At 44.1% G+C, this 25,911-nt stretch overlaps 1 protein-coding gene across 3 annotated transcripts in view; it reads right to left on the bottom strand.

The window, feature by feature from the left end:
* Positions 1-25,911, bottom strand: part of SEMA6C (semaphorin 6C) — a 148,630-nt gene that overhangs the window by 40,611 nt on the left and 82,108 nt on the right. For all 3 annotated transcript variants that reach the window (XM_075283270.1, XM_075283271.1, XM_075283272.1), the window contains exons 3-6: positions 8,001-8,189; positions 7,324-7,438; positions 5,816-5,873; positions 5,503-5,556 (exon numbers count right to left, since the gene is read on the bottom strand). In XM_075283270.1, coding sequence (XP_075139371.1) covers positions 5,503-5,556; positions 5,816-5,873; positions 7,324-7,438; positions 8,001-8,109 — 336 coding nt within the window. In that variant the 5' untranslated portion in view covers positions 8,110-8,189. The remainder of the gene's footprint in view (positions 1-5,502; positions 5,557-5,815; positions 5,874-7,323; positions 7,439-8,000; positions 8,190-25,911) is intronic.

Genomic DNA, 25,911 nt, shown 5'->3' with positions numbered 1-25,911 from the left:
AAAGCTTTCTTGTTGTGAAAAAAGGCCCCAAGAATGGGTCTGGAGCGTAGCGGCCAGGTAATACCGCTCGCTGTTATGTATGTGCCATTATGTATTCCAGCTGCCCGGTCCTCGCAAACCTTTCATGTAGAACAAACACAAATTCCCAGCGGCATTAATGTATAACACGCTGCTCATAAAAATTTGGCAACCTCATAAAATATAAAAAAAATCAACAAAAACAAGAAAAAAGTTTACTTTGGGAAAAAATAATGGTTTCGGTCGTCACCACTGGACCCCAAGTCAAAGTGATTCTACCCAGCCAAAAATTGTGGCCTGTCAACGTAAGATCCTTTGGTGGGCCCAGGCTCTACACAACAATGACCCAGTAGAAGACACCCAAAATCGAAGGATAAAATTTCATGCCCGGATTTCTAAATAGTATTATAAAGTCAGTGAGCCTACATTTCGGAAGGGTAACCTTGAATTGAATTCCGCAGAAGAGAATGGTGACATGTCCCTCAGGCAGGTTTTCTAGCACTACATTACAGGTAGAGGTGGCTCTACCATAGGTTCCTCCACCCAAGATGAAGGAGCTGCCAACATGGACAACAGGCTCGCAAAAGCCTCCAGATCTGATGATGGTTAAGGAGAGGATGAGGTTGAAGGTGCTGCCAACATGAACAAAGGTCGCTAACTCAACATGATGGTGGATCTACCATAGGTTCCTCAACCTAAGACGAAGGTGTCGCCAATATGAACAAAAACTACTAACCTAACAGACTCCACAAAATATAGATCTGATGAGGTTTGATGAGATTCAGGAGGAAGAGGTATTGCATCTCCTTTGTCTTTTAACGCTACATTCCAGGTTGAGGTGGATCTATCCTTCAGTTCCTTCACTTAAGATGAAGGTACTGCCAACATTAACTAAGTCCACTAACCCAACAGACCCCACAAAAAGTCTCCAGATCTGATGAGAGTTAAAGAACAAATGAGGTTATAGAGGAAGAGATATAGCCTATCCTTTGTCTTCTAACACTACATTGCAGGTTGAGGTGGCTTTACCATAGGTTCCTCCACCCAAGATGAAGGAGCTGCCAACATGAACAACAGGCTCGCAAAAGCCTCCAGATCTGATGATGGTTAAGGAGAGGATGAGGTTGAAGGTACTGCCAACATGAACAAAGGCCGCTAACTCAACAAGGCTTGCAAAAGCCTCCAGATCTGATGATGGTGGATCTACCATAGGTTCCTCTACCTAAGATGAAGGTGTTGCCAATATGAACAAAACCTACTAACCTAACAGACTCCACAAAATATAGATCTGATGAGGTTTGATGAGATTCAGGAGGAAGAGGTATTGCATCTCCTTTGTCTTTTAACGCTACATTGCAGGTTGAGGTGGATCTATCATAGGTTCCTTCGCTTAAGATGAAGGTACTGCCAACATTAACCAAGTCCACTAACCCAACAGGCCACACAAAAAGTCTCCAGATATGATGAGAGTTAAAGAACAAATGAGGCTATAGGGGAAGATATATAGCCTATCCTTTTGTCTTCTAACACTACATTGCAGGTTGAGGTGGCTTTACCATAGGTTCCTCCACTTAAGATGAAGGTGCTGCCAACATGAACAAAGGTCGCTAACTCAACAGGCCCGCAAAAGCCTGCAGATCTGATGATGGTTTAGGAGAGGATTAGGTGCTGGAGTAAAAGGTATACTGTAGCTTCTCCTTTGTTCATCAACACTACATTGCAGGTAGAGGTGGATCTACCATAGGTTCCTTCACCTAAGATGAAGGCACTGCCAACATGGACAAAGTCTACTAACCCAACACGTCCCACAAAAAGCCACTAACCCAACACGCCCCACAAAAAAATCTCCAGATCTGATGAACGTTACATATCAAGAACTAATGAGTTTATAGAGGAAGAGATATAGCCTCGCCTTTGTTCTCTAACACAACATTGCAGGTTGAGGTGGATCTACCATAGGTTCCTCTACTTAAGACGAAGGCGCTGACAACATGCACAAAGGCTGCTAAACCAACAGACCCTAGAAAAGTCTCTAGATCTCTAGTCTCTAGAAGTCTCTAAAAGTCTCTAGATCTCTAGTCTCAGAGAATGGTTAAGGGCAGGATGAAGGTATAGCTTAGAGTTGAGGTGAGGACCAAGCAAAACTCCTACTCCTCAATTTTAGCCCTAGTTCTTAGTCAAGTATTGGGAGGATCTGACATAAAACCTGAATTAAAAATTGGACCCCAGGTGGTGTAATATTTCGGAACATTATATGTTCTACTGAAAAAGATTGGAAGAGAAGTCTACGTAGGTTACACACTTATCAAGGTATGAGGTTTAGCAAGATCAAAACCACATTTACCAAGAGAAATTCGACCGAGGGACAACCTGGAAATAGGGTTAAGTTCTTCTCCTGCAAACTATTTTATCAAGTGGAGGATAAATGAACAATTTCAGGGATCTGTGATAGTCTCCAACCTATCCTAGACGTCTCCTGCCCCCAGACTGTCTAGAAGCTCTTGTCTTCTCATCATCTTTCATTGACTCGTTCGGGTAAGCTCCTCCACCAGCCTCCCGGAGAGGAGAGGAGGGGGGGGACTTGCAGGTGAGCCATTTTGCTTAAGATCAGAAATCCAATCAAGGCGTCTGTCGTAGAGAGAGCATCTTGCCAGTGCGGAAGGCGCTGGAGTGTGAGACATTGACAAAGAGAAGCGTGCAGACGTCAGTGCTTAGCTCAGCAAGAGAAAATCTGCCGCTGTGCAACATCAGAGAGTCGCTGAGTGTACGGGAGAGCGGGGTCATCTGCCGCTCAGCCTCAGCAGCATGCTCTTCTTAATTAAAGGCGAATTCTAATTAGTGCCGGGGATAATGTTATTTTCCCTGGGCCAGCAGTCGGAGCGTTCTCATTTAGGAAATTTTCATTTCGCAGACGAGTAACAAAGGCCTCGGCAGAGAGACCGGGGGGATTGTGCCGGGGAGTAAAAACAGTTTACGGCAACCTATTGTGTTTGGTAGTTTCCTAATTTGCCCTTCTGTCGCCTGGAGATAGAAATGTTCCGTGTTCATTAGCGGTGAGGACAAGACGCTGCATGCTGATACACCCCGGCGGGCAGGCTCATGTGGCGGGACACCCACTTCGCCCTCAGGCAGCCATTTTTCTAGGACACCTCAGGCCTATCTGTAATATAGATTGTTGTAGCCGGATCGTGTCTGTGTCTGGTCATGGCCGACCACGGTCCAACTCAGGCCGTGGACAGGGTGCAATACTCTGCATTATTTGGCGTGGGGGCACTAATGGGGCATTGTATTGTGTAGGGGTGACACATACCATATGGAAGCCAATAAGGGGTATTATATTTTTGAGGCATGATGGGATCACTGGAGTCTATGGAGGTCACCAAGGGGGCATTTTACGGTGTTAGGGCCAGAAGGGGGTGTGCATTATACCGTGTAGAGGCAACAAAGGGGAAGCATTATACTGTGTGGGGGTCACAAGGGAGACAATGTACTATGTATGGAGAACTAAGAGGGCATTATAATATCGGGGGCCAATGATGAGTATTATACTGTGTGGGGGGCCACAAGGGAGACATTATGTTGTATAAGGGTAATATACTGTGTAGGGAGAACTAAGAGGGCATTATAATATGTCGGGAGCATTATACCATGTGGGGGTCACAAGGGAGAAATTACGGTATGTTGTATTAGAGCAATATACTGTGTAGGGAGAACTAAGAGGGCATTATAATGTCGGGGGCCACTGACGAGTATTATACTGTGTGGGAGCCACAAGGGAGACATTATGTTGTATAAGGGTAATATACTGTGTAGGGAGAACGAAGAGGGCATTATAATATGTCGGGAGCATTATACTGTGTGGGGGGGGTCACAAGGGAGACAACATACTATGTATGGAGAACTAAGAGAGCATTATAATATCGGGGGGCCACTGACGAGTATTATACTGTGTGGGGGCCACAAGAGAGACATTATGTTGTATAGGGGTAATATACTGTGTAGGGAGAACTAAGAGGGCATTATAATATGTTGAGAGCATTATACTGTGTGGGGGGTCACAAGGGCGACAATATACTATGTATGGAGAACTAAGAGAGCATTATAATATCGGGGGCCATTGACGAGTATTATACTGTGTGGGGGCCACAAGGGAGACATTGTGTTGTATAAGGGTATATACTGTGTAGGGAGAACTAAGAGGGCATTATAATATTGGGGGCCACTGACAAGTATTATACTGTGTGGGGGCCACAAGGGAGACATTATGTGGTGTAAGGGTATTATACTGTGTAGGGAGAATGAAGAGGGCATTATAATATGTCGGGAGCATTATACTGTGTGGGGGGGTCACAAGGGAGACAATATACTGTGTATGGAGAACTAAGAGGGCATTATAATATCGGGGGTCATTTACGAGTATTATACTGTGTGGGGGCCATAAGGGAGAAATTACGGTATGTTGTATAGGAGCAATATACTGTGTAGGGGGAACTACGTGGGCATTATAATGTCGGGGGCCACTTACAAGAATTATACTGTGTGGGGGCCACAAGGGAGACAATATATGGTGTATGGAGAGGGCATTATAATATGTCGGGGGCCACTTACGAGTATTATACTGTGTGGGGGCCACGAGGCAGACATTATGTGGTGTAAGGGTATTATACTGTGTAGGGAAAACGAAGAGGGCATTATAATATGTCGGGAGCATTAAACTGTGTGGGGGCCACAAGGGAGATATTACGGTATGTTGTATAGGAGCAATATACTGTGTAGGGAGAACTACGTGGGCATTATAATATCGGGGGCCACTGATGAGTATTATACTGTGTGTGGGCCACAAGGGAGACATTATGTGGTGTAAGGGTATTATACTGTGTAGGGAGAACGAAGAGGGCATTATAATATGTTGGGAGCATTATACTGTGTGGGGGTCACAAGGGAGACAATATACTGTGTATGGAGAACTAAGAGAGTATTATAATTTAGGGGGGCAACTAAAAAGCATTATACTGTGTGGGGGCCACAAGGGAGAAATTACGGTATGCTGTATAGGAGCAATATACTGTGTAGGGAGAACTACAAGGGCATTATAATGTCGGGGGCCACTGACGAGTATTATACTGTGTGGGGGCCACAAGGGAGACATTATGTTATATAAGGGTAATATACTGTGTAGGGAGAACTACGAGGGCATTATAATATCGGGGGCCACTTACGAGCATTATACTGTGTGGGAGCACCAATAGGGCATTATATCAAGTTGAGGCCAGCGTTATACTGTGTGGGGGCACTAATGGGGCTTTATGTTACACAGAGTAGGGCAATATTATTGTATGGGGGCAAAAAGGGTCTTGGTGGGGTCAAAGGCGGCATTATGTTGTAGGGGGTGAGGTTATAGGGCTGTCACGTTCAACTCAATGTCAGTCCCAGGTCGGCAGTAGGTAAGTACCCCCGCCCCACACCACGATGAGCGTCACTTACCGGTTTGCCCCTCATAGCGCAGTTATCCATGTCCTTCGTCTTCCATGTTATATACTAAAAAAGAAAGCAAAACATTCAGTCGCCCTGTATACGTTTTTAGCCCCATGGCTCATGGACCCCCAAAGACGCCATCTCTACGACATGTCAGAGAGGGGACCCTTTAAGAATATTCATTTAAAGGGGAATGCAGCAAACTTGCCGATTTATTATCCCTCATGTTTGAGTTGTTGCTTAACAACGCCGGACGGGGCCTGTGGGGGACACATACAGATCTCCTGCTTAAGGGGGCAGGGCCGAAATCCACAGATCTTACCTTGTCCGGTGTAATGGTGTCTTTGGCTTTCCGTAGATCTATTGCATACACGTGGTCCCTATAAAACAGTAGAGGGCGACATGTTAGTCAGACAGACAAAAATCACATCATCTATGGGCAACAAGGCCAGCACCAGAGATGGCAGCCATTTTGTGTTAGGATTCGCCACCATTTTGTAAGCAGGACGGAGATGGTGCGGATAGTCCTGCTTTTTTTTCCTATAAAATGAGCTATTTGAGGAGTATTTGCGAAGTATGAAGGATATGGCTTATTATCTTCTCATACGGGTACAGGTGAGGCCGCTCTCCGCGGTGTAATTATACACGTCTCCTCATACCGCGACATTGATGAATTGTCCAATTACGGAGATGAATTTCATGCTAAAAAAATGGCTTCATACAGTATCCTATGTGGGACTGTACATGTGGCGACCAGACGTGGGAATTACTACGGTAGTTTATGTTATATGAGTAATGATGTATGGTATAATTTGTGCACTATATAGCGGTAATATATATCTATTTTTTTACAGCACTGTATGGATCTATTATTTTCCAGCTATATAAGCGGTATTATTTAGTTTTTTTTATGGCACTGAATAGATCTATTATTTTGGTGCTATATAACGGTATTATTTTGCTTTTTTTGGCACTGTATGGTGCTATTATTTTGCAGCTATAGAGTGGTATTATTTTGCTTTTATATGGCAATGTCTGGAACGTTAATATTGGAGCCATATAGTGATGTTTTTAATTTTTTTGCCACTGTAGGATCTATTATTTTTCAGCTAAATAGCGGTATTATTTAGCATTTTTTTATGGCACTGTATAGAGCTTTTATTTTTGAGCTATATAGTAGTATGTGTTAGCTTTTTTATAACAGAGTTAGGAACTTTTATTTTGGAGCCATATAGCGATATTATTTAGTTTTTACACTATATCACACTATTATTTTGTAGCTTTATAGTAGTATTATTTTGCTTTTTGTATGGCACTGTATAGGACTTTCATTTTGGAGCCATATAGCGATATTATTTTGCTTTTACACTATATGGAACTATTATTTTGTAGCTATGTAGCTGTATTATTTTGCTTTATGTACGGCACTGTATAGGACTTTTATTTTGGAGCTATATAGCGGTATTATTTAGCTTCTTATCATACCGTATGAAGCTACTATTTTGGTATTATCTGGTGAACTTGGCACGGTATAGGACTTTTATTTTGGAGCTATATAGCGGTATTATTTAGCTTCTTATCATACTGTATGAAGCTACTATTGTGGTATTATCTGGTGAATTTGGTTATTTTTATTAGTCCTTCTAACTTTTTGTGCACTATATGGCAGATTTAGAGCAAATGGCTTTGACTTATAACATGTAAGATGTTTATGGGAAAAAAAACACATCCAATATGGCCACCTTTAAAGGTCTGCATAGGGTTGTCAATTTTATGGGGTTCTCAAAAGTAGATCAGTCCAGTTATGTAACACGATGGGTCATCACTCACCTTGCCGCCACAAACAATGTCTGGTTGAGCTTGAGCATCTTCTGAAACTCCAGGCCAAGATTGGCAGAGTCATGATCGGTGGTCAACCCTCGAAACCATGGATAGGACTTGGTACCTTCAGGGTAGAGAAGCAGATGGAGTCATTAAAGGAAAGGTTTGTTCTGTACCTTATATCTATATGTAGAACCAGTAAATCTTTCTAGAGAACCTATAAGACTGTTCAAAAGAGGTCTACAGTCATTAGGACCTGGTCAGTGGTCATCACGACTTAGTTGGAGGTCATTAGGATCTGGTCGATGGTCATTAGGACCTGGTCGATGGTCATTAGGAACTGGTCAATGGTCATAAGGACCTGGTTGATGGTCATAAGGACCTGGTTGATGGTCATAAGGACCTGGTTGATGGTCATAAGGAACTGGTTGATGGTCATTAGGACCTGGTTGATGGTCATAAGGACTTGGTTGATGGTCATTAGGACCTGGTTGATGGTAATAAAGACCTGGTTGATGGTCATTAGGACCTGGTTGATGGTCATAAGGACCTGGTTGATGGTCATTAGGATCTGGTTGATGGTCATAAGGACCTGGTTGATGGTCATAAGGACATGGTCGATGGCCATTATGGTCTGATTGGCTTTTACATGGACGGTACACTTTTTTTTAGAGCACATAACTTACTTCCACTCTCGATGGTTCTCAGAGGACTCAAGTCTTTTGGGAATACGAGTGAGGAGGACAGTTGACATCTGACAAGGAGAAGAACCCAAGCAAGAAGCAGGTGGGACATTCTTATCCACTTCCGAGAGTAGCAGAAATGAGAGGGTGGTGTCCAGGTATTAGGGGAGATTCATTATGATCCAAGAGGCTCTGCACAAAGAACAGAATACAAGGGCGGATGAGAGTGGAGCAGACAATACCATGATGCACCACTAGGGGGAGACATAGAAATCTTATACATTTACAAGGCATTTATGGTACTTGCTGGAAAGGAAACATGGACGTCTTGTCAATGTCACAACCTGTCTTAGTCATATCTGTATATCTATATATCATTTTTTTTTATACCAGTGACACGTATCACAAGTTATAACCCAAATACACCTGAATACCCTGTACAGATGAGGCCTGCATCAATTCCTCAAAATTATCAATCAGGGCACAGAGACCTCTCCGGACTCCAAGAAGTGGAGCTTGTGCGATAGACGGCGACCTCTGTGGAGGATGTCCCTTGGTTTCTTCTATGAGGACATTGTGGCCGTCTTTGGGCACTGGCTATCCTTTATGGGTACAGTATAGTTATCACAGGGGCAGCATGGTTATTGTTATGGGGCACTGGCTGTCTCTTAGTCTCTATGACGGCACTATGGTTGTTTTTGGACATTGGCTATCCTTTATCAGCACAATAGAGTTATCTCAGGGGCACCAAGGCTATTGTTATGGGGAATTGGTTATTCTTTATGGGTACAGTATGGTTATCTCAGGGGCACAGTATGGCTATTGTTATGGGGCATTGGCTGTCTCTTCTATGAGGGCATTGTGGCTGTCGTTGGGCACAGGCTATCCTTGATGGGCACAGTATGGCTATTGTTATGGGGCACGGGCTGTCTCTTCTATGAGGGCCTTGTGGCCGTCTTTGGGCACTGGCTATCCATTATGGGCACAGTATGGCTATTGTTATGGGGCACTGGCTGTCTCTTCTATGAGGGCCTTGTGGCGGTTGTTGTGCACTGGCTATCCTTTATGGGCACAGTACGGTTATTGTTATGGGGGCACGGGCTGTCTCTTCTATGAGGGCCTTGTGGTTGTCGTTGGGCACTGGCTATCCTTTATGGGCACAGTATGGCTATTGTTATGGGGCACGGGCTGTCTCTTCTATGAGGGCCTTGTGGTTGTCGTTGGGCACTGGCTATCCTTTATGGGCACAGTACGGTTATTGTTATGGGGGCACGGGCTGTCTCTTCTATGAGGGCCTTGTGGTTGTCGTTGGGCACTGGCTATCCTTTATGGGCACAGTATGGCCATTGTTATGGGGGCACAGCATGTAAACCTTGGAATGTGATTTGAGGGTATGTTAGATTCGCACCCTCTTGCCCATCGTTGATTAGTGGTAAGGGTTAAACCTCTATATAACGCCAGCCGCGCCCCCCGAGCTGTGGTAGATGGCGGAATCATTTATCTACGTGTGTCGGTTTTAATTTCGCGCGGCATCATTTCGTCTCCGTAGACGGTTAATACTTGGGACCTCCTGAACCCGGATCTGGGAAACGCGAGGCCTGATTAATAGGAACGTTGATCCGATCTGATGCCACGTCTTCATGTAAAGTGTATTTATTACCCATCTCCCGCCCCTCCCCCGACTGACTCGGCTTCATCATTCAGTAGAAACGCGCGGTGCTGCTCCTGTCCGCCGCGACAACATCCCATAAAGGAAGACGACACTAATGATGTGCAATGATCTGCAGGTCTCTGGGGAGAATCTATCATTAGGTATAGATAGGGAGCGACGTTCTGCAGGCGAGTATTTACCAGCAGAGGACTTGGCCGCGCCACATTATAGGACGCAGCGTAAATCCATTTCTGGGCAGTAATGATGGAGATGATAACGCAGCAGAACGCGCCGAGGACATCAGCAAATCTCACGGCTTTAGATGAAGTGTAATTTGCGGCGAGGTCTGACCGCGGCCATTGAAAGCGCCCGCACGCGGGGACGCGAGGGAGAGGGCCGCTCAGGCTTCCTGTTTGTGACACGCTCTCGGCACGATGAGCGCAGCACGTGGAGCCGCCGAGGAGCGCAGAAGTGGAGAAAATAGCTCCCAATTATTAGCCAGTAGATGGAAGGAAATGGAGGGGAAATTAACCCTAAAAGCACGCCCGCCCGCCGGCCCCCTCCCCATAATGCGCACCATTTCCGAGGCTCTAAATGGAAGCAAAATTGTTCTCCCAAATCCACAGGAGAAGTCGCAGCGGTGGCTTGTGGTTTGGGAGGGATGTACGGAGTTAATTGGATAGTCTCCACAGGGGGCGCTAGCCTTGGAAAACAACTTCGGGTTATAGATGGGCAGACAAACACAGCTCTGTAATAGAACAGTGTTATAAGGGTAGGTACACATGTAGCAGAGCTGAGGCTGTGATACCATGTATTAGTCAGGTATATACAGATGTAGCAGAGCTGAGGCTGTGATACCATGTATTATTCAGGTATATACAGATGTAGCAGAGCTGAGGCAGTGATACCAGTATTAATCAGGTATACACAGATGTAGCAGAGCTGAGGCAGTGATACCAGTATTAGTCAGGTATATACAGATGTAGCAGAGCTGAGGCTGTGATACCAGTATTAGTCAGGTATATACAGATGTAGCAGAGCTGAGGCTGTGATACCAGTATTAGTCAGGTATATACAGATGTAGCAGGACTGAGGCTGTGATACCATGTATTAGTCAGGTATATACAGATGTAGCAGAGCTGAGGCTGTGATACCATGTATTAGTCAGGTATATACAGATGTAGCAGAGCTGAGGCCTTGATACCAGTATTAGTCAGGTATACACAGATGTAGCAGAGCTGAGGCTGTGATACCAGTATTAGTCAGGTATATACAGATGTAGCAGGACTGAGGCTGTGATACCATGTATTAGTCAGGTATATACAGATGTAGCAGAGCTGAGGCTGTGATACCATGTATTAGTCAGGTATATACAGATGTAGCAGAGCTGAGGGAGTAATACCAGTATTAGTCAGGTATACACAGATGTAGCAGAGCTGAGGCCTTGATACCAGTATTAGTCAGGTATACACAGATTTAGCAGAGCTGAGGCTGTGATACCAGTATTAATCAGGTATACACAGATGTAGCAGAGCTGAGGCTGTGATACCATGTATTAGTCAGGTATATACAGATGTAGCAGAGCTGAGGCTGTGATACCATGTATTAGTCAGGTATACACAGATGTAGCAAAGCTGAGGCTGTGATACCATGTATTAGTTAGGTATATACAGATGTAGCAGAGCTGAGGGAGTAATACCAGTATTAATCAGGTATACACAGATGTAGCAGAGCTGAGGCTGTGATACCATGTATTAGTCAGGTATATACAAATGTAGCAGGGCTGAGGCTGTGATACCATGTATTAGTCAGGTATATACAGATGTAGCAGAGCTGAGGCTGTGATACCAGTATTAGTCAGGTATATACAGATGTAGCAGAGCTGAGGCTGTGATACCAGTATTAGTCAGGTATATACAGATGTAGCAGAGCTGAGGCTGTGATACCATGTATTAGTCAGGTATATACAGATGTAGCAGAGCTGAGGCTGTGATACCATGTATTAGTCAGGTATATACAGATGTAGCAGAGCTGAGGCAGTGATACCAGTATTAGTCATGTATACATAGATGTAGCAGAGCTGAGGGAGTAATACCAGTATTAGTCAGGTATATACAGATGTAGCAGAGCTGAGGCAGTGATACCAGTATTAGGTATATACAGATGTAGCAGAGCTGAGGCTGTAATACCATGTATTAGTCATACACACACAGATGTAGCAGAGCTGAGGCTGTGATATCATGTATTAGTCACACACAGATGTAGCAGGGCTGAGGCTGTGATATCATGTATTAGTCAGGTATATACAGATGTAGCAGAGCTGAGGCGGTGATACCAGTATTAGTCATAAACAGACAGATGTAGCAGAGCTGAGGGTGTGATACCACACACGAGGGCCCCATACATTGTACCAGCACATGGGCCACATACGTTGTACCAGCACAAGGGCCCCATACGTTGTACCAGCACAAGGGCCCCATACTTTGTACCAGCACAAGGGCCCCATATATTGTACCAGCACGAGGGCCCGTACATTGTACCAGCAAGAGGGCCCATACATTGTACCAGCACAATGGCCCCATACATTGTACCAGCACAAGGGCCTCATAGATTGTACCGGCACGAGGGCCCCATAGATTGTACCAGCACGAGGGCCCCATACATTGTACCAGCACAAGGGCCTCATAGATTGTACCGGCACGAGGGCCCCATACATTGTACCAGCACGAGGGCCCCATAGATTGTACCAGCACGAGGGCCCCATAGATTGTACCAGCACGAGGGCCCCATACATTGTACCAGCACGAGGGCCCCATACATTGTACCAGCACGAGGGCCTCATAGATTGTACCGGCACGAGGGCCCCATACATTGTACCAGCACGAGGGCCTCATAGATTGTACCAGCACGAGGGCCCCTGTGGTCTAGGTCCCCCGAATAACATAAAGATTGTAATGTTTTCTACCACTACAGAACTGCCTTGGGTCATATTTGGGGTTTGGGCTGTGAGGGCCGACGTGCTGCATAGATGTGACCTTCTCCATAGACAGCTGCTGCCAGGGGTCCAGTTACACAGCACCAGGGGGCACAGCGGGAGGACAGGGTCTAGATTTCATGGAAGGTCTCCTTGGACTTGGTCAGTCTTTTCTATACGCCATCTTGTGAACTTATATGGGAGTCCTGAAATCCTTCCACTTATTGGATCAGAGCGTGACATCGGAGACGACCTAGTAGCTAATAGAAATACAGTAATGAAGCGAGAAATTACCAATCACCTTCTAGATAATTAATGAAATTACCGCATGACATATCCATCTCCTCTACACAGCCGGGAAATGGGCGCAAATCCTACAATTTATACATTAAGAGATTCGCTCTGGTCATGGAATGTAAACAGGGTTTCTATTTTAGATCAGATTTACATCACCCTGAGCAAGTCCACAACCAAAGTGATAAAGTCACTCGTACTCCTGAGAGCTTGTAATACTGCCCCCTGTGTACAAAAATATCACTACTATAATACTGCCCCCTGTATACAAGAATATAACTACTATAATACTGCCCCCTGTGTACAAGAATATAACTACTACAATACTACTCCTATGTACAAGAATATAACTACTATAATACTACTCCTATGTACAAGAAAATAACTACTATAATACTACTCCTATGTACAAGAATATAACTACTATAATACTACTACTATGTACAAGAATATAACTACTATAATACTACTCCTATATACAAGAATATAACTACTATAATACTACTCCTATATACAAGAATATAACTACTATAATACTGCTCCTATGTACAAGAATATAACTACTATAATACTACTCCTATGTACAAGAATATAACTACTATAATACTACTCCTATGTACAAGAATATAACTACTATAATACTACTACTATGTACAAGAATATAACTACTATAATACTGCTCCTATGTACAAGAATATAACTACTATAATACTACTCCTATGTACAAGAATATAACTACTATAATACTACTCCTATGTACAAGAATATAACTACTATAATACTACTCCTATGTACAAGAATATAACTACTATAATACTACCTCCTATGTACAAGAATATAACTACTATAATACTGCTCCTATGTACAAGAATATAACTACTATAATACTGCTCCTATGTACAAGAATATAACTACTATAATACTGCTCCTATGTACAAGAATATAACTACTATAATACTGCTCCTATGTACAAGAATATAACTACTATATTACTGCTCCTATGTACAAGAATATAACTACTATAATACTGCTCCTATGTACAAGAATATAATTACTATAATACTGCTCCTATGTACAAGAATATAACTACTATAATACTGCTCCTATGTACAAGAATATAACTACTATAATACTACCTCCTATGTACAAGAATATAACTACTATAATACTGCTCCTATGTACAAGATTATAACTACTATAATACTGCTCCTATGTACAAGAATATAACTACTATAATACTGCTCCTATGTACAAGAATATAACTACTATAATACTGCCCCCTATGTACAAGAATATAACTACTATAATACTGCTCCTATGTACAAGAATATAACTACTATAATACTACCTCCTATGTACAAGAATATAACTACTATAATACTGCTCCTATGTACAAGAATATAACTACTATAATACTACCTCCTATGTACAAGAATATAACTACTATAATACTACTCCTATGTACAAGAATATAACTACTATAATACTGCTCCTATGTACAAGAATATAACTACTATAATACTGCTCCTATGTACAAGAATATAACTACTATAATACTACCTCCTATGTACAAGAATATAACTACTATAATACTGCTCCTATGTACAAGAATATAACTACTATAATACTGCTCCTATGTACAAGAATATAACTACTATAATACTGCCTCCTATGTACAAGAATATAACTACTATAATACTGCTCCTATGTACAAGAATATAATTACTATAATACTGCTCCTATATACAAGAATATAACTACTATAATACTGCTCCTATGTACAAGAATATAACTACTATAATACTGCTCCTATGTACAAGAATATAACTACTATAATACTACCTCCTATGTACAAGAATATAACTACTATAATACTACCTCCTATGTACAAGAATATAATTACTATAATACTACTCCTATGTACAAGAATATAACTACTATAATACTACCTCCTATGTACAAGAATATAACTACTATAATACTACTCCTATGTACAAGAATATAACTACTATAAGGCCGGGTTCACACGGAGTTACGTGGGGAGGGGAGCGTATGCGCCGCGCTAGTTTGTGGCCGTGCATTTATTCACAGCCGCAAACTAGCGCGGCGCATACGCTCCCCGCTCCCATTGAAATGAATGGGAGCGTGTACGGCACGCAAAGGGTCACGCGGCGTCTACGTGCCAAATCTCGCGGCACGTAACTCCGTGTGAACCCGGCCTAATACTGCTCCTATGTACAAGAATATAACTGTTATAATACTGTATGTATAGTTTTCTATCTAGACTAGCTGCAGCCACATGGGTAATCTTTGTATATGATGGGGATAAGTATATTATTGCTAGAATATTTTTGCGTGTTCCTCACCCATTCGCAGCATATGAATGAGCAGCGGCGCCTGTGTACACCCCGCGCCCCCTCTCCCCGGAGCAGAGTTTATATTGAGTTGATGAGGGAAGCCTGCAGTACGTCTTGCTCGGATAAACTCTCCATTACATTACAAAGATGCAGCATGTTCTGCCTGGCTGGCTCCTAGGATTTCATTACCTGGGCCCGGTGTCTCTGGGCGCGTGTCACACACAATTCTGTTTCCTGCGCTCCGTGACACAGACATTTTATACTTTTTAGTGCTCAAGTGAATTACGGCGAGTAGGAGCAGAGCGAGCCCCGTGCCATCCGGAGCAGCCCCAGCACTAACCATCATTATTAGGACATTGAAAAGTTCTTGGCAGCTCCCGATACCGCTGTGATGAGAGCCCGCCGTGGTCTGACCGCCGGTGAGGGGGATTCTGGGTAATGGCATGCAAATGAATACTAATGCTATGGGCAAGGATGCTGGCTCTGAGCAGTGCCCATGTACAGACTGCCAGTATGAGAGGAGATGTATGCTACACCCGATAGGCTTAGATACAGGCAGTATTATATGTCAGACTTGGATACATCAGTCCAGCTGACAATATCACTCATGTCAGGTTTAGATACAGCAGCACAGCAGACAGTATCAAACATCATAGATGACAATACTAAACATGACAGGCTTAGATACGCCGGTTTAGCAGACTGTATCGCACCTCACATGATTAGATAAATTAGCTCATCAAACTGTATCACCTAGAAGAAGCTTAGATACATAGCCCAGCAAGGTCATGCATGATAGGATTAGATACACCACACATCAGACTATATTACATATGGCAGGATTAGATACACACAACAGACTTAGACACACCAGCAAACAGATTAGATACACTGGATCAACAGGCAGCATCACATCTAATAGGATTAATACAGCAGCTCAGCATTGTGTATCACACGTTATAAGATTAGATACACTGGCTCATCAGGCTGTATTATACAGGATAGACACCAACTGAGAAAAATAATACCGCACATGATAAGATTAGATACACAGCTCAGTATACAGTATCACACATGATAGGATTAGATACACAGCTCAGTATACAGTATCACACAGGATAGGATTAGATACACAGCTCAGTATACAGTATCACACAGGATAGGATTAGATACACAGCTCAGTATACAGTATCACACAGGATAGGATTAGATACACAGCTCAGTATACAGTATCACACAGGATAAGATTAGATACACAGCTCAGTATACAGTATCACACAGGATAGGATTAGATACACAGCTCAGTATACAGTATCACACAGGATAGGATTAGATACACAGCTCAGTATACAGTATCACACAGGATAGGATTAGATACACAGCTCAGTATACAGTATCACACAGGATAGGATTAGATACACAGCTCAGTATACAGTATCACACAGGATAGGATTAGATACACAGCTCAGTATACAGTATCACACAGGATAGGATTAGATACACAGCTCAGTATACAGTATCACACAGGATAGGATTAGATACACAGCTCAGTATACAGTATCACACAGGATAGGATTAGATACACAGCTCAGTATACAGTATCACACAGGATAAGATTAGATACACAGCTCAGTATACAGTATCACACAGGATAGGATTAGATACACAGCTCAGTATACAGTATCACACAGGATAGGATTAGATACACAGCTCAGTATACAGTATCACACAGGATAGGATTAGATACACAGCTCAGTATACAGTATCACACAGGATAGGATTAGATACACAGCTCAGTATACAGTATCACACAGGATAGGATTAGATACACAGCTCAGTATACAGTATCACACAGGATAGGATTAGATACACAGCTCAGTGTACAGTATCACACAGGATAGGATTAGATACACAGCTCAGTGTACAGTATCACACAGGATAGGATTAGATACACAGCTCAGTATACAGTATCACACAGGATAGGATTAGATACACAGCTCAGTATACAGTATCACACATGAGAGGATTAGATATACAGCTCAGTATACAGTATCACACAGGATAGGATTAGATACACAGCTCAGTATACAGTATCACACAGGATAGGATTAGATACACAGCTCAGTATACAGTATCACACAGGATAGGATTAGATACACAGCTCAGTATACAGTATCACACAGGATAGGATTAGATACACAGCTCAGTATACAGTATCACACAGGATAGGATTAGATACACCAACTCATGATACAGTATTACATATGAGATCCATGTTGCAGTAGACTGTATCCTACATGATAAGATTAGATACACCAGCTCAATCAATATCACATACGGTATGTTAGTCGTAGATTTTGATCCGGTTATGTTCCCCATTTACACTAGTCACATGACCCCGCACATGTCCCCTAATCCCCTCCCATGAAGACCCCTTATTAAGTTGCCATATCTGACAACATTGTGGACGACACATTGGGATACGTCCAAATCTCAGCATTCCTGTGTCCTATTTTTTGTCTTACAGGGACCCTGGGAACGTCCAATACCCCATAGGCGACTGTTCCCACAGCTTTCCTCTCGAGGTCGTGGCCGGGGGGGGGGGGGAGGGGGATGTCAGGTCGAGCGTTGCAGTCGCTGCGTACCCAGGACCAGTTCAATCCTTCTCACGGCCCGGACGGTGCACGTCACCCTTTTCCTCAGACGCGTTTCTTTCTCAGAAATGACTTATGTCTTACTTTTGGCAGCCGAAAAGAGCATATGCCACAGAGAGGCGGTGGCGGCACGGTGACGGGGGGGGAGGGGGGGTGTCGCTAATCCTTGTTTATGTAGGCGACATGATATCGGGAAGCGAGCACGTTATTAGTAATTTTCTGGGCTTATGGAGTGGTGGGTGGAGGATCCGTCATTGTAGGGCGCTGGAGAGGCACTTTACGTCTAAATGGCGTTTTGGGGCCGAGCTGCGGCACTTTCCTGTATATCAGGCTGCGGGCGCTGAAGGATCCTTCGTCGACGTCGCTGCTCAAAATATTTTCAACTTGCTGTTAAAATTTTCAGATTGTGGAGGAAGAACGCGGGGATAATTATTCATCGGATACAGACGGCGCCCGGTAATGAGGACGACTTTCTTGTAGCACGTCGCCTTCTGGATGCAGGTGATGTGTCTAAGCATACGATACTACACGGAGAGGATGAGACGCCGTATACCAGCGAGGTACGAGGCACCGGGCGCCTCACTTCTGTATACTGGTGGAGTCCGACATGGGGAGACGTTTCATGTGCAGCGCAACGTTACCAAGGCCTGGTCAGAAATGTGTCGAGTCAGGTTATAGTAAATTTGCTGAGTCGTGGAAGTTGACGCCCCCTTACACTAAGCCACACCCATTTTCCAGAAATTGTCGAAATTTGCTAACAAAGTTTTGCCCTAAAATTCTGTTCAGTGTTTTTTTTTCCCGGCTTTAGGCCTTTAATAAATTTCCCCACGTTGCATTGTGGTGACAGATGTTGTATGTCTTTAGTGGAGGTAGCCATATTGTATGACATCATTCAGTCACAGTGTAGCAGCCATATTGTATGACATCATCATTCTTGCAGTCTTTTTACCAGACATACCTAGTGGCGCAGTCAATGTGTATGACATCATCATTCCTACACAGTGTAGCTGCCAATTTCTATGACATCATCATTACTACAGAATCTAGTGGTCATTTTATATGACATCATCGATCATAAACAGTATAGCGGCCATTCTGGATGACATCATCAATCCTACAAAATGAAGCAGCCATTTTGAATGACGTCATCACTTCTACACAATGAAGCAGCCATTTTGTATGACATCATCATTCGTACACAATCTAGTGGTCATTTTATATGACATCATCGATCATAAATAGTATAGCGGCCATTCTGTATGACATCATCAATCCCAGAAAGTGAGGTAGCCATTTTGTATGACATCATCAATCCTACACAGTGAGGTAGCCATTTTTTATGACATCATCAACCCTACATAGTGAAGCAGACATTTTGTTTGACATCATCATTCCTACACAGTGAGGTAGCCATTTTGAATGACGTCATCACTCCTACACAATGAAGCAGCCATTTTGTATGACATCACCAATCCTACATAATGAAGCGGTCATTTTGTATGACATCACCAATCCTACACAGTGAAGCAGCAATTTCTTATGACATCATCAACCCTACATAGGGAAGCAGCCATTTTGTATAACATCATCATTCCTCCACAGTGAAGCAGCCACTTTGAATGATGTCATCACTCCTACACAATGAAGCAGCCATTTTGTATGACATCATCAATCAGTGGTTGCCATTGTAGCAGTTGCACCCAAGCCCTGATGCCTACAAGGCCCAACAACCCCTTTGACCCAAAGAACAAAACAGTATTATAGACGCCGCCTGGTAGCTGTGGGCCGGCGTTTCCATGAAAGCGCTCAGCTCAATGGAGGCGGCCATTTTGAATGACATCACTGAAACGAACTGTCGGCAGCCATTTTGTTTGACATTCAAATACGCTGGACATTTGTATTCCTTACAATCGCAGTACCCGGACCTCACGTGGTTGAGGGGTCATTTATTTATGATGCCGTCGGCCCGGTGACAGACGTCCTTCACTACGGATAAGGACAGACATGTTTGCTTGTTCCAAACCCAATTTACCTCTTGTCAGAGGCCGAAACGCGTCCCATCTCCTGAAATGAAATCCCTCCTCGTATTGTATCGAGCCGCAGTTAGAAACGCTTGTTTTTATTAGGTTTTCTGTCTGGAGACAATTGGATGGCGGTTAATTAGCCCCCGAGGCCGCCGCGGCTTCTTCACAACCCTTCTATTGATGGAGATTATACGTCTTCCCTTATAATTGGTCAGGAAACCGCCGGTGGCGATATGACGTCCAGTTGGCGTCGAGGGATAGTGTCGGAAACAGATTTCAGATTATCCGCTCATTTTGCAAAGATTTTCGCCCCCCCCTCCCCCAACCCCCTATTATCTGACCATTCCACGTCTTTAGCTTAATCCCCTTTATGTATTCCGAAGAGGATGGAGGAATCAATATGGCCGCCCGGATTTACCAGCGAATGGATCGAAGCGAGAAGAAAATATCAATAATTCTAGATCAAAAGAGGTTTTACGGGGGAAAAAATGGGGCCTTGCTTATCGAAACTCAGGGAAACCATCTTGGTTGCCCGTAGCGAAGGATCTTTCATCTCTTAAACTACTCCCGAGAAACAAAAGCTGAACTCTGATTGGTGGGCAACAAAGGCGCTTTTATTACGGCATATGGGGACTTTGATACCTAAAATTTTCCCCCTACACTCTTCTATGCCTATGTTCTATATCAAATATGGCCGCCAACCAACCCTTAAAGGGTTTATCCAGGATTTTTTTTTGGATAGGCCATATATATCCGGTGTCGGCCATGTTTCAGCTGCTTGGGACCACTTCCGATGCCCGTATTATACAGTGCACAGATAGCTCCATCACCTGTATAACGGCCGGACGCCATTACTGCCACTCAGCTCCCATCCAATGAGATATATATAGCCTATCCTAAAGGGGTACTCCACTTGGTACCCAGTAATGGACTATATTGGGACCACTTCCGATGCCCGTATTATACAGTGCACAGAGCTGGAAGCAGATAGCTCCATCACCTGTATAATGGCCGGACGCCATTACTGCCACTCAGCTCCCATCCAATGAGATATATAGCCCATCCTAAAGGGGTACTCCACTTGGTACCCAGTAATGGACTATATTGGGACCACTTCCGATGCCCGTATTATACAGTGCACAGAGCTGGAAGCAGATAGCTCCATCACCTGTATAATGGCCGGACGCCATTACTGCCACTCAGCTCCCATCCAATGAGATATATAGCCCATCCTAAAGGGGTACTCCACTTGGTACCCAGTAATGGACTATATTGGGACCACTTCCGATGCCCGTATTATACAGTGCACAGAGCTGGAAGCAGATAGCTCCATCACCTGTATAATGGCCGGACGCCATTACTGCCACTCAGCTCCCATCCAATGAGATATATAGCCCATCCTAAAGGGGTACTCCACTTGGTACCCAGTAATGGACTATAATGGGACCACTTGACTCCTTTTGCCCCTTTAAGGCCGGCACTATTGTGAATTAACTTCATTTGCGACACACAAAACGGTTGCCCGCAGCGCTGTTGATAGACTCCTATGGAATTGCATTCTGAATGAGAAGAAATGACGCCGGTGCGAAAGTTTACACGCCCCGCTATATATCATTTCTAAGTGCAACTTAGCAGAAAAGATAAAAAAAAAAAAAATGTAAAAAATTTCATAACGACCTGAAAATCTGAGTGTATAAGTGGACATCTCGTCTTATTATGGGAGGCTAGAAGGCTCATTATAGATGGAAGTGAGGCTGGGCAGCCGCGGCGCCTGATTACTTAACGCTAATGATCCCGCTGAGACATCCACCTATAGTACGCGCTGTCCTCGGCCTTCTCTAGCAGGAGAAAAATAATAATTCAGTCCCTCGTGCTGGAAACACGTCACTGACAGCCTGCGAAAATAAAATAACTGGAATCTCATTATCCGACTTAATTCCTCTTTCATTAATAGGATATTGGACGGAAGGTCGTCAGGAGACAAGTTCATTCTCACTCGTTACGTCCGATGGGGAAACCTATAAATACACCTCAGCGGTGGGCGACGCCGGGCCCAACGCGACACATGCCGCAGCATCTCCTTAAAGAAGAATTCATCACAACCTTAATGCAAAAAAACTTATAGATCCGCATAATCCCCTTGTACGCCGCGCCGCTCGCAGCGACGTAGAAACAAACCCTTGATAAAAATAGCCGCCTAATCCCTCCACCACTCCATACTCCTGCTCTTAATGCTTCCTTGTATCTCCCTCCCCGAGCGCTGCAAGGCTTTGTCTGTCAAAGCTTCTGCTTTCATGCTAGTCTGAGGTTCCGAATTTGCAAAAAAAATAAATAAAAAATGACGGCGGTGCAAAAGTTTACACGCCCCAATTATTGTGCGTTCTTTATGGCACTCACCGGCACCCTGCTGGGAATCCAACTTGTCTGACTGCGTTGTCTAGAGATAAGCCGTATCCCGGTTTCCTGACCCACCAATTTTTTGTACTTGATTGGGGTATGTTCACACCGAGGAATTTCATGCTGATTTTGTGGCAGATTCCGTAACAATGTCCGCGCCAAATTTGCCTCCTATTTGATGAACAGATGCTAAAGCCCCTGGATGAAAACCGGTTGCCCGGAATGTGAACATACCCTTATAATAGTTTGCAAAAATGTAGGTACCCCTAATTGACGGACAAGCCCTGGAAGGGGCAAATATTTATGAAATCTGCACATTTTAATACATTATTATTTATAAGCTGAATATATTTTGGAAGTTGTCTTAAAAAATTGTGGAAAAAAAAAATGTCAAATGCAAAAATTTGTGAACCCTGTTGATCAGCTCTCAATACACTTGTTATCTCTCAGAGATTGTGAGTATTCCAGTTATCCATTTTTATCCTAAGAGATCAATCGGAGTCTGAAACTTGGGACCCTCGCTGATCAGCTGACGGGCCTGGGCGCTTGTGCGAGCACGTCTGTGAGATGAGGCTGTAGTTACATTGCACGGCCACTGAGAGCGCAATGTAAAAAATGAAGAGGTCATGTTTCTTGCACGAGTGTCGCTGCCACTTCAAACAGATGATCAGCTGGGTCCCGGGTGTTAGACCCCCACTGGAGTTGAGCCGATCTTGAGATTTCAGGATCGATTTTAAAATCCTATTTTCCAGCCGATCCCGATCGTGAAATTTGCTCGATCGACGGCTGGAATCGACTCTAGTCAATGCTTCTCTATGGGAAAAGTCACTTTTGGGGTTAAGCCGATCTTGAAATTTGAAAATCTGATTTCCGATCATTTTCCAGCCGATTCCGATCCTGAAATTTGCTCGATCACCGATCACAATCCGATCTTTTCCGATCCCGATCGCACTGATCTCTTGCTGAGGTCATCGACAAAAATAAACCGGATTACCCTATTAATGTCTTTTAGATTAGGAGAATTTTCACAACAGACGTATTTGTACAGTCTTGTGCAAAATTGAAGGTGCCCCATATTAGACGACAAGGGGCGCCAAAACTTTTGCACATGAATGTACATAGACATAAATTCAGCTAATAGGATTTTTTTTTTACCGGTTGTGGAAATATTTTTACATCTTCAGCGTCGGCCCCATAGGAATACATTAACTTGACCCAAGGGGATAGCGGCACAACTTAAGCACAATAGGGGCGGTGCGGTTTTCAACCTTCTTTTTTGTGACCTGGAACGCGTGCAGCCTGTGTTTTAGGAAACTGTCTTTAAGCTCAGGCAGTATTCATGATCTCTGTGCAAACAGCTCTGAACGGGCTCCCCCGACGCCTGTTGGACGCCGGTGCGTGGACGAGGTGACATTGAGAGTAGAGACTGGTCCAGAGGCTCCGTACTGGGACTCAGCCGAGCATCAATCTTACCAAATAACATAATGCGCTAAAAATGCCCCTCGTTCTGCTGACTGCAGAGCCTGGGAGATTCTCCGAGCTGCCTCCACGTTTAGCTAACATATCTCGCCTGCAGGCATCATGTTGTATGCCTGGCAAGTATTATAATGTGTGCCTGCATGCCGGAGCGCTCCAGCCAGCGGGATGATGGGTATAGGAGATAATTGTAGGGAGGAGATTTCCGAAATCGTGCCCTTCTATAGAGGTCAACAATAATCCGGCACATAGGGTGGCAACAGGATTCCGGGTTATAAGGCGTCTTCTAGAGCCGGGGCACTACAAGGTGTTTTACCCATTCCTTGCCCTTAAGTGGAAGCTTGATGTCCACTTAGAAACACCTTGAGCCCCAGATCTTCAAGAAGCGAATTATTCCGGCATCCAATTGGTACCATAGGTGGCCTTTCTTCTCTAGCTGGTTCATGCCCCCAACTCATTTCCCATAGTAGGTCTACCCAATTCCTAACCTGTCCAGTTTGACAGTCCATATCAAGAAAGGGGATGGAACCAACTATGTTGGGCCACCACATCTTTAGAAGCCCCGCAGTAGCCACATGGCCTACCTCTACAATACGCAAGACCTGGTGGAACAAGTGCTCACCATAGAAAACATCCTACTCTGGAACCGGGACACTATGGATAGTACCCAAAACGTTTCACCCATCCCTTGCCTATAAGGGGCTTCTACTTGAGTTTTGTGAACACCTCTTACAAGGTCATACATAGTATAGAGGTAGCCCATATAGCTGTTGCGGGGACTATAGAGATTGAGGGCCAAAAATACACAGTTTTCATCCTTTTTTCCAATGAGGACTGTGAAACTCAACAGGCTAGGAGGTGGGTAGGGGCAAGTAAACGCCAGGTGGGAAATGATGTAGGGGCACGAACTAACAAGAGGAAAAGGGCTACATATGGTGCCAACAGTACGTCGAATTAAGATTCCTCTTGAAGGGCCGAGGTATTATTGGTTGACCTAACGCATTTTACCTGTTCTCTTCCTATATTTGGGCATCAAGTTTCCACTTGAGGATGTCTTTTGTGAGCATCTCTTTCACCACTAAGATCGTACGCATTGTAGAGGTAGCCCATTTGGCTGCTGTGGGGCTCGTGAACATAGGGAGCCCATCGTAGCCCTTTCTGAACAGAATCTGCAACCAATCCTACTGTCCCAAGTGGTGACATGAACCTTCACCAGAAATGGTGGCCATTTAATCCATCCTATAGGGACCATGATCCACCGTACCAAGGTCCAGAACAAGATTATGAACGTAGACAATGTCAAGGATAGAGCAAAGGACCCCTTGATCTGCAGTATACCATTTTCCCTTCCAACAGTGCCCATACGTAGCTCCTAAAAAGCCGGCCAACACCTTCACCCCAGGAGCACTTTTGGACAACGGCCCACAAATACCTCCTTCAATCCCCATGGGGCTTGTGCCTTAGAGTGGAGAGGGGAGGGCGCCCATGTACTTTTCCGGCACCACAGAGTGGATTTTCAGTGTGTGTTAGCGAGTCTTTTTTTCCCATATAATTTATCGCCAGATTACAAGATGTAACTTACAGCCCAGACACAACAAACAAACGCCGCTTTACACGGTGCTAGAATTTCTAATTAATCCCCTCTAGGCAAGCAAGGGTTATTTATGGTTGACGAACAGGAGGACGAAAAAAAAAATCCCATAGCAGGGAAAGACTCCGCTGGTAAAGTACACAAGACATTAATCCATCAATTTCCAGAGAAGTCCCCGGGGCGCTGGAGATTAGTCATAGGGCTACTGCAGCTAATAGGGGAAATAAATGACGGAGAGCGAGGTGGCCAAGAAGAGCTGCGGGGGTGAAGGGCACGGCCTGGTAGAGGGGTCACTCATGGTGTGGAGATGATGTTGTATAGTCGGAGAGCTTCTTTCTTTGAGGATGAGACAGCGTGTCCAGATAATGGACAGGACGTCTATTGATCGCTCTCACCTGCCACTCAAGGCCTCGGACAGCTGTCTCGTGTCTCTGTGGAGAGACAATAGGGCATCTCGGGGGCTGCTTTTGTCTCCTCGGTAGAATTCTCTGTCCCA

This window comes from Leptodactylus fuscus, chromosome 7 (assembly GCF_031893055.1).
Source record: "Leptodactylus fuscus isolate aLepFus1 chromosome 7, aLepFus1.hap2, whole genome shotgun sequence".
Taxonomy (NCBI): Eukaryota; Metazoa; Chordata; class Amphibia; order Anura; family Leptodactylidae; genus Leptodactylus; species Leptodactylus fuscus.
Note: the sequence above shows the minus strand (reverse complement) of the source record. Positions and strands in the feature narration are given on the sequence as shown.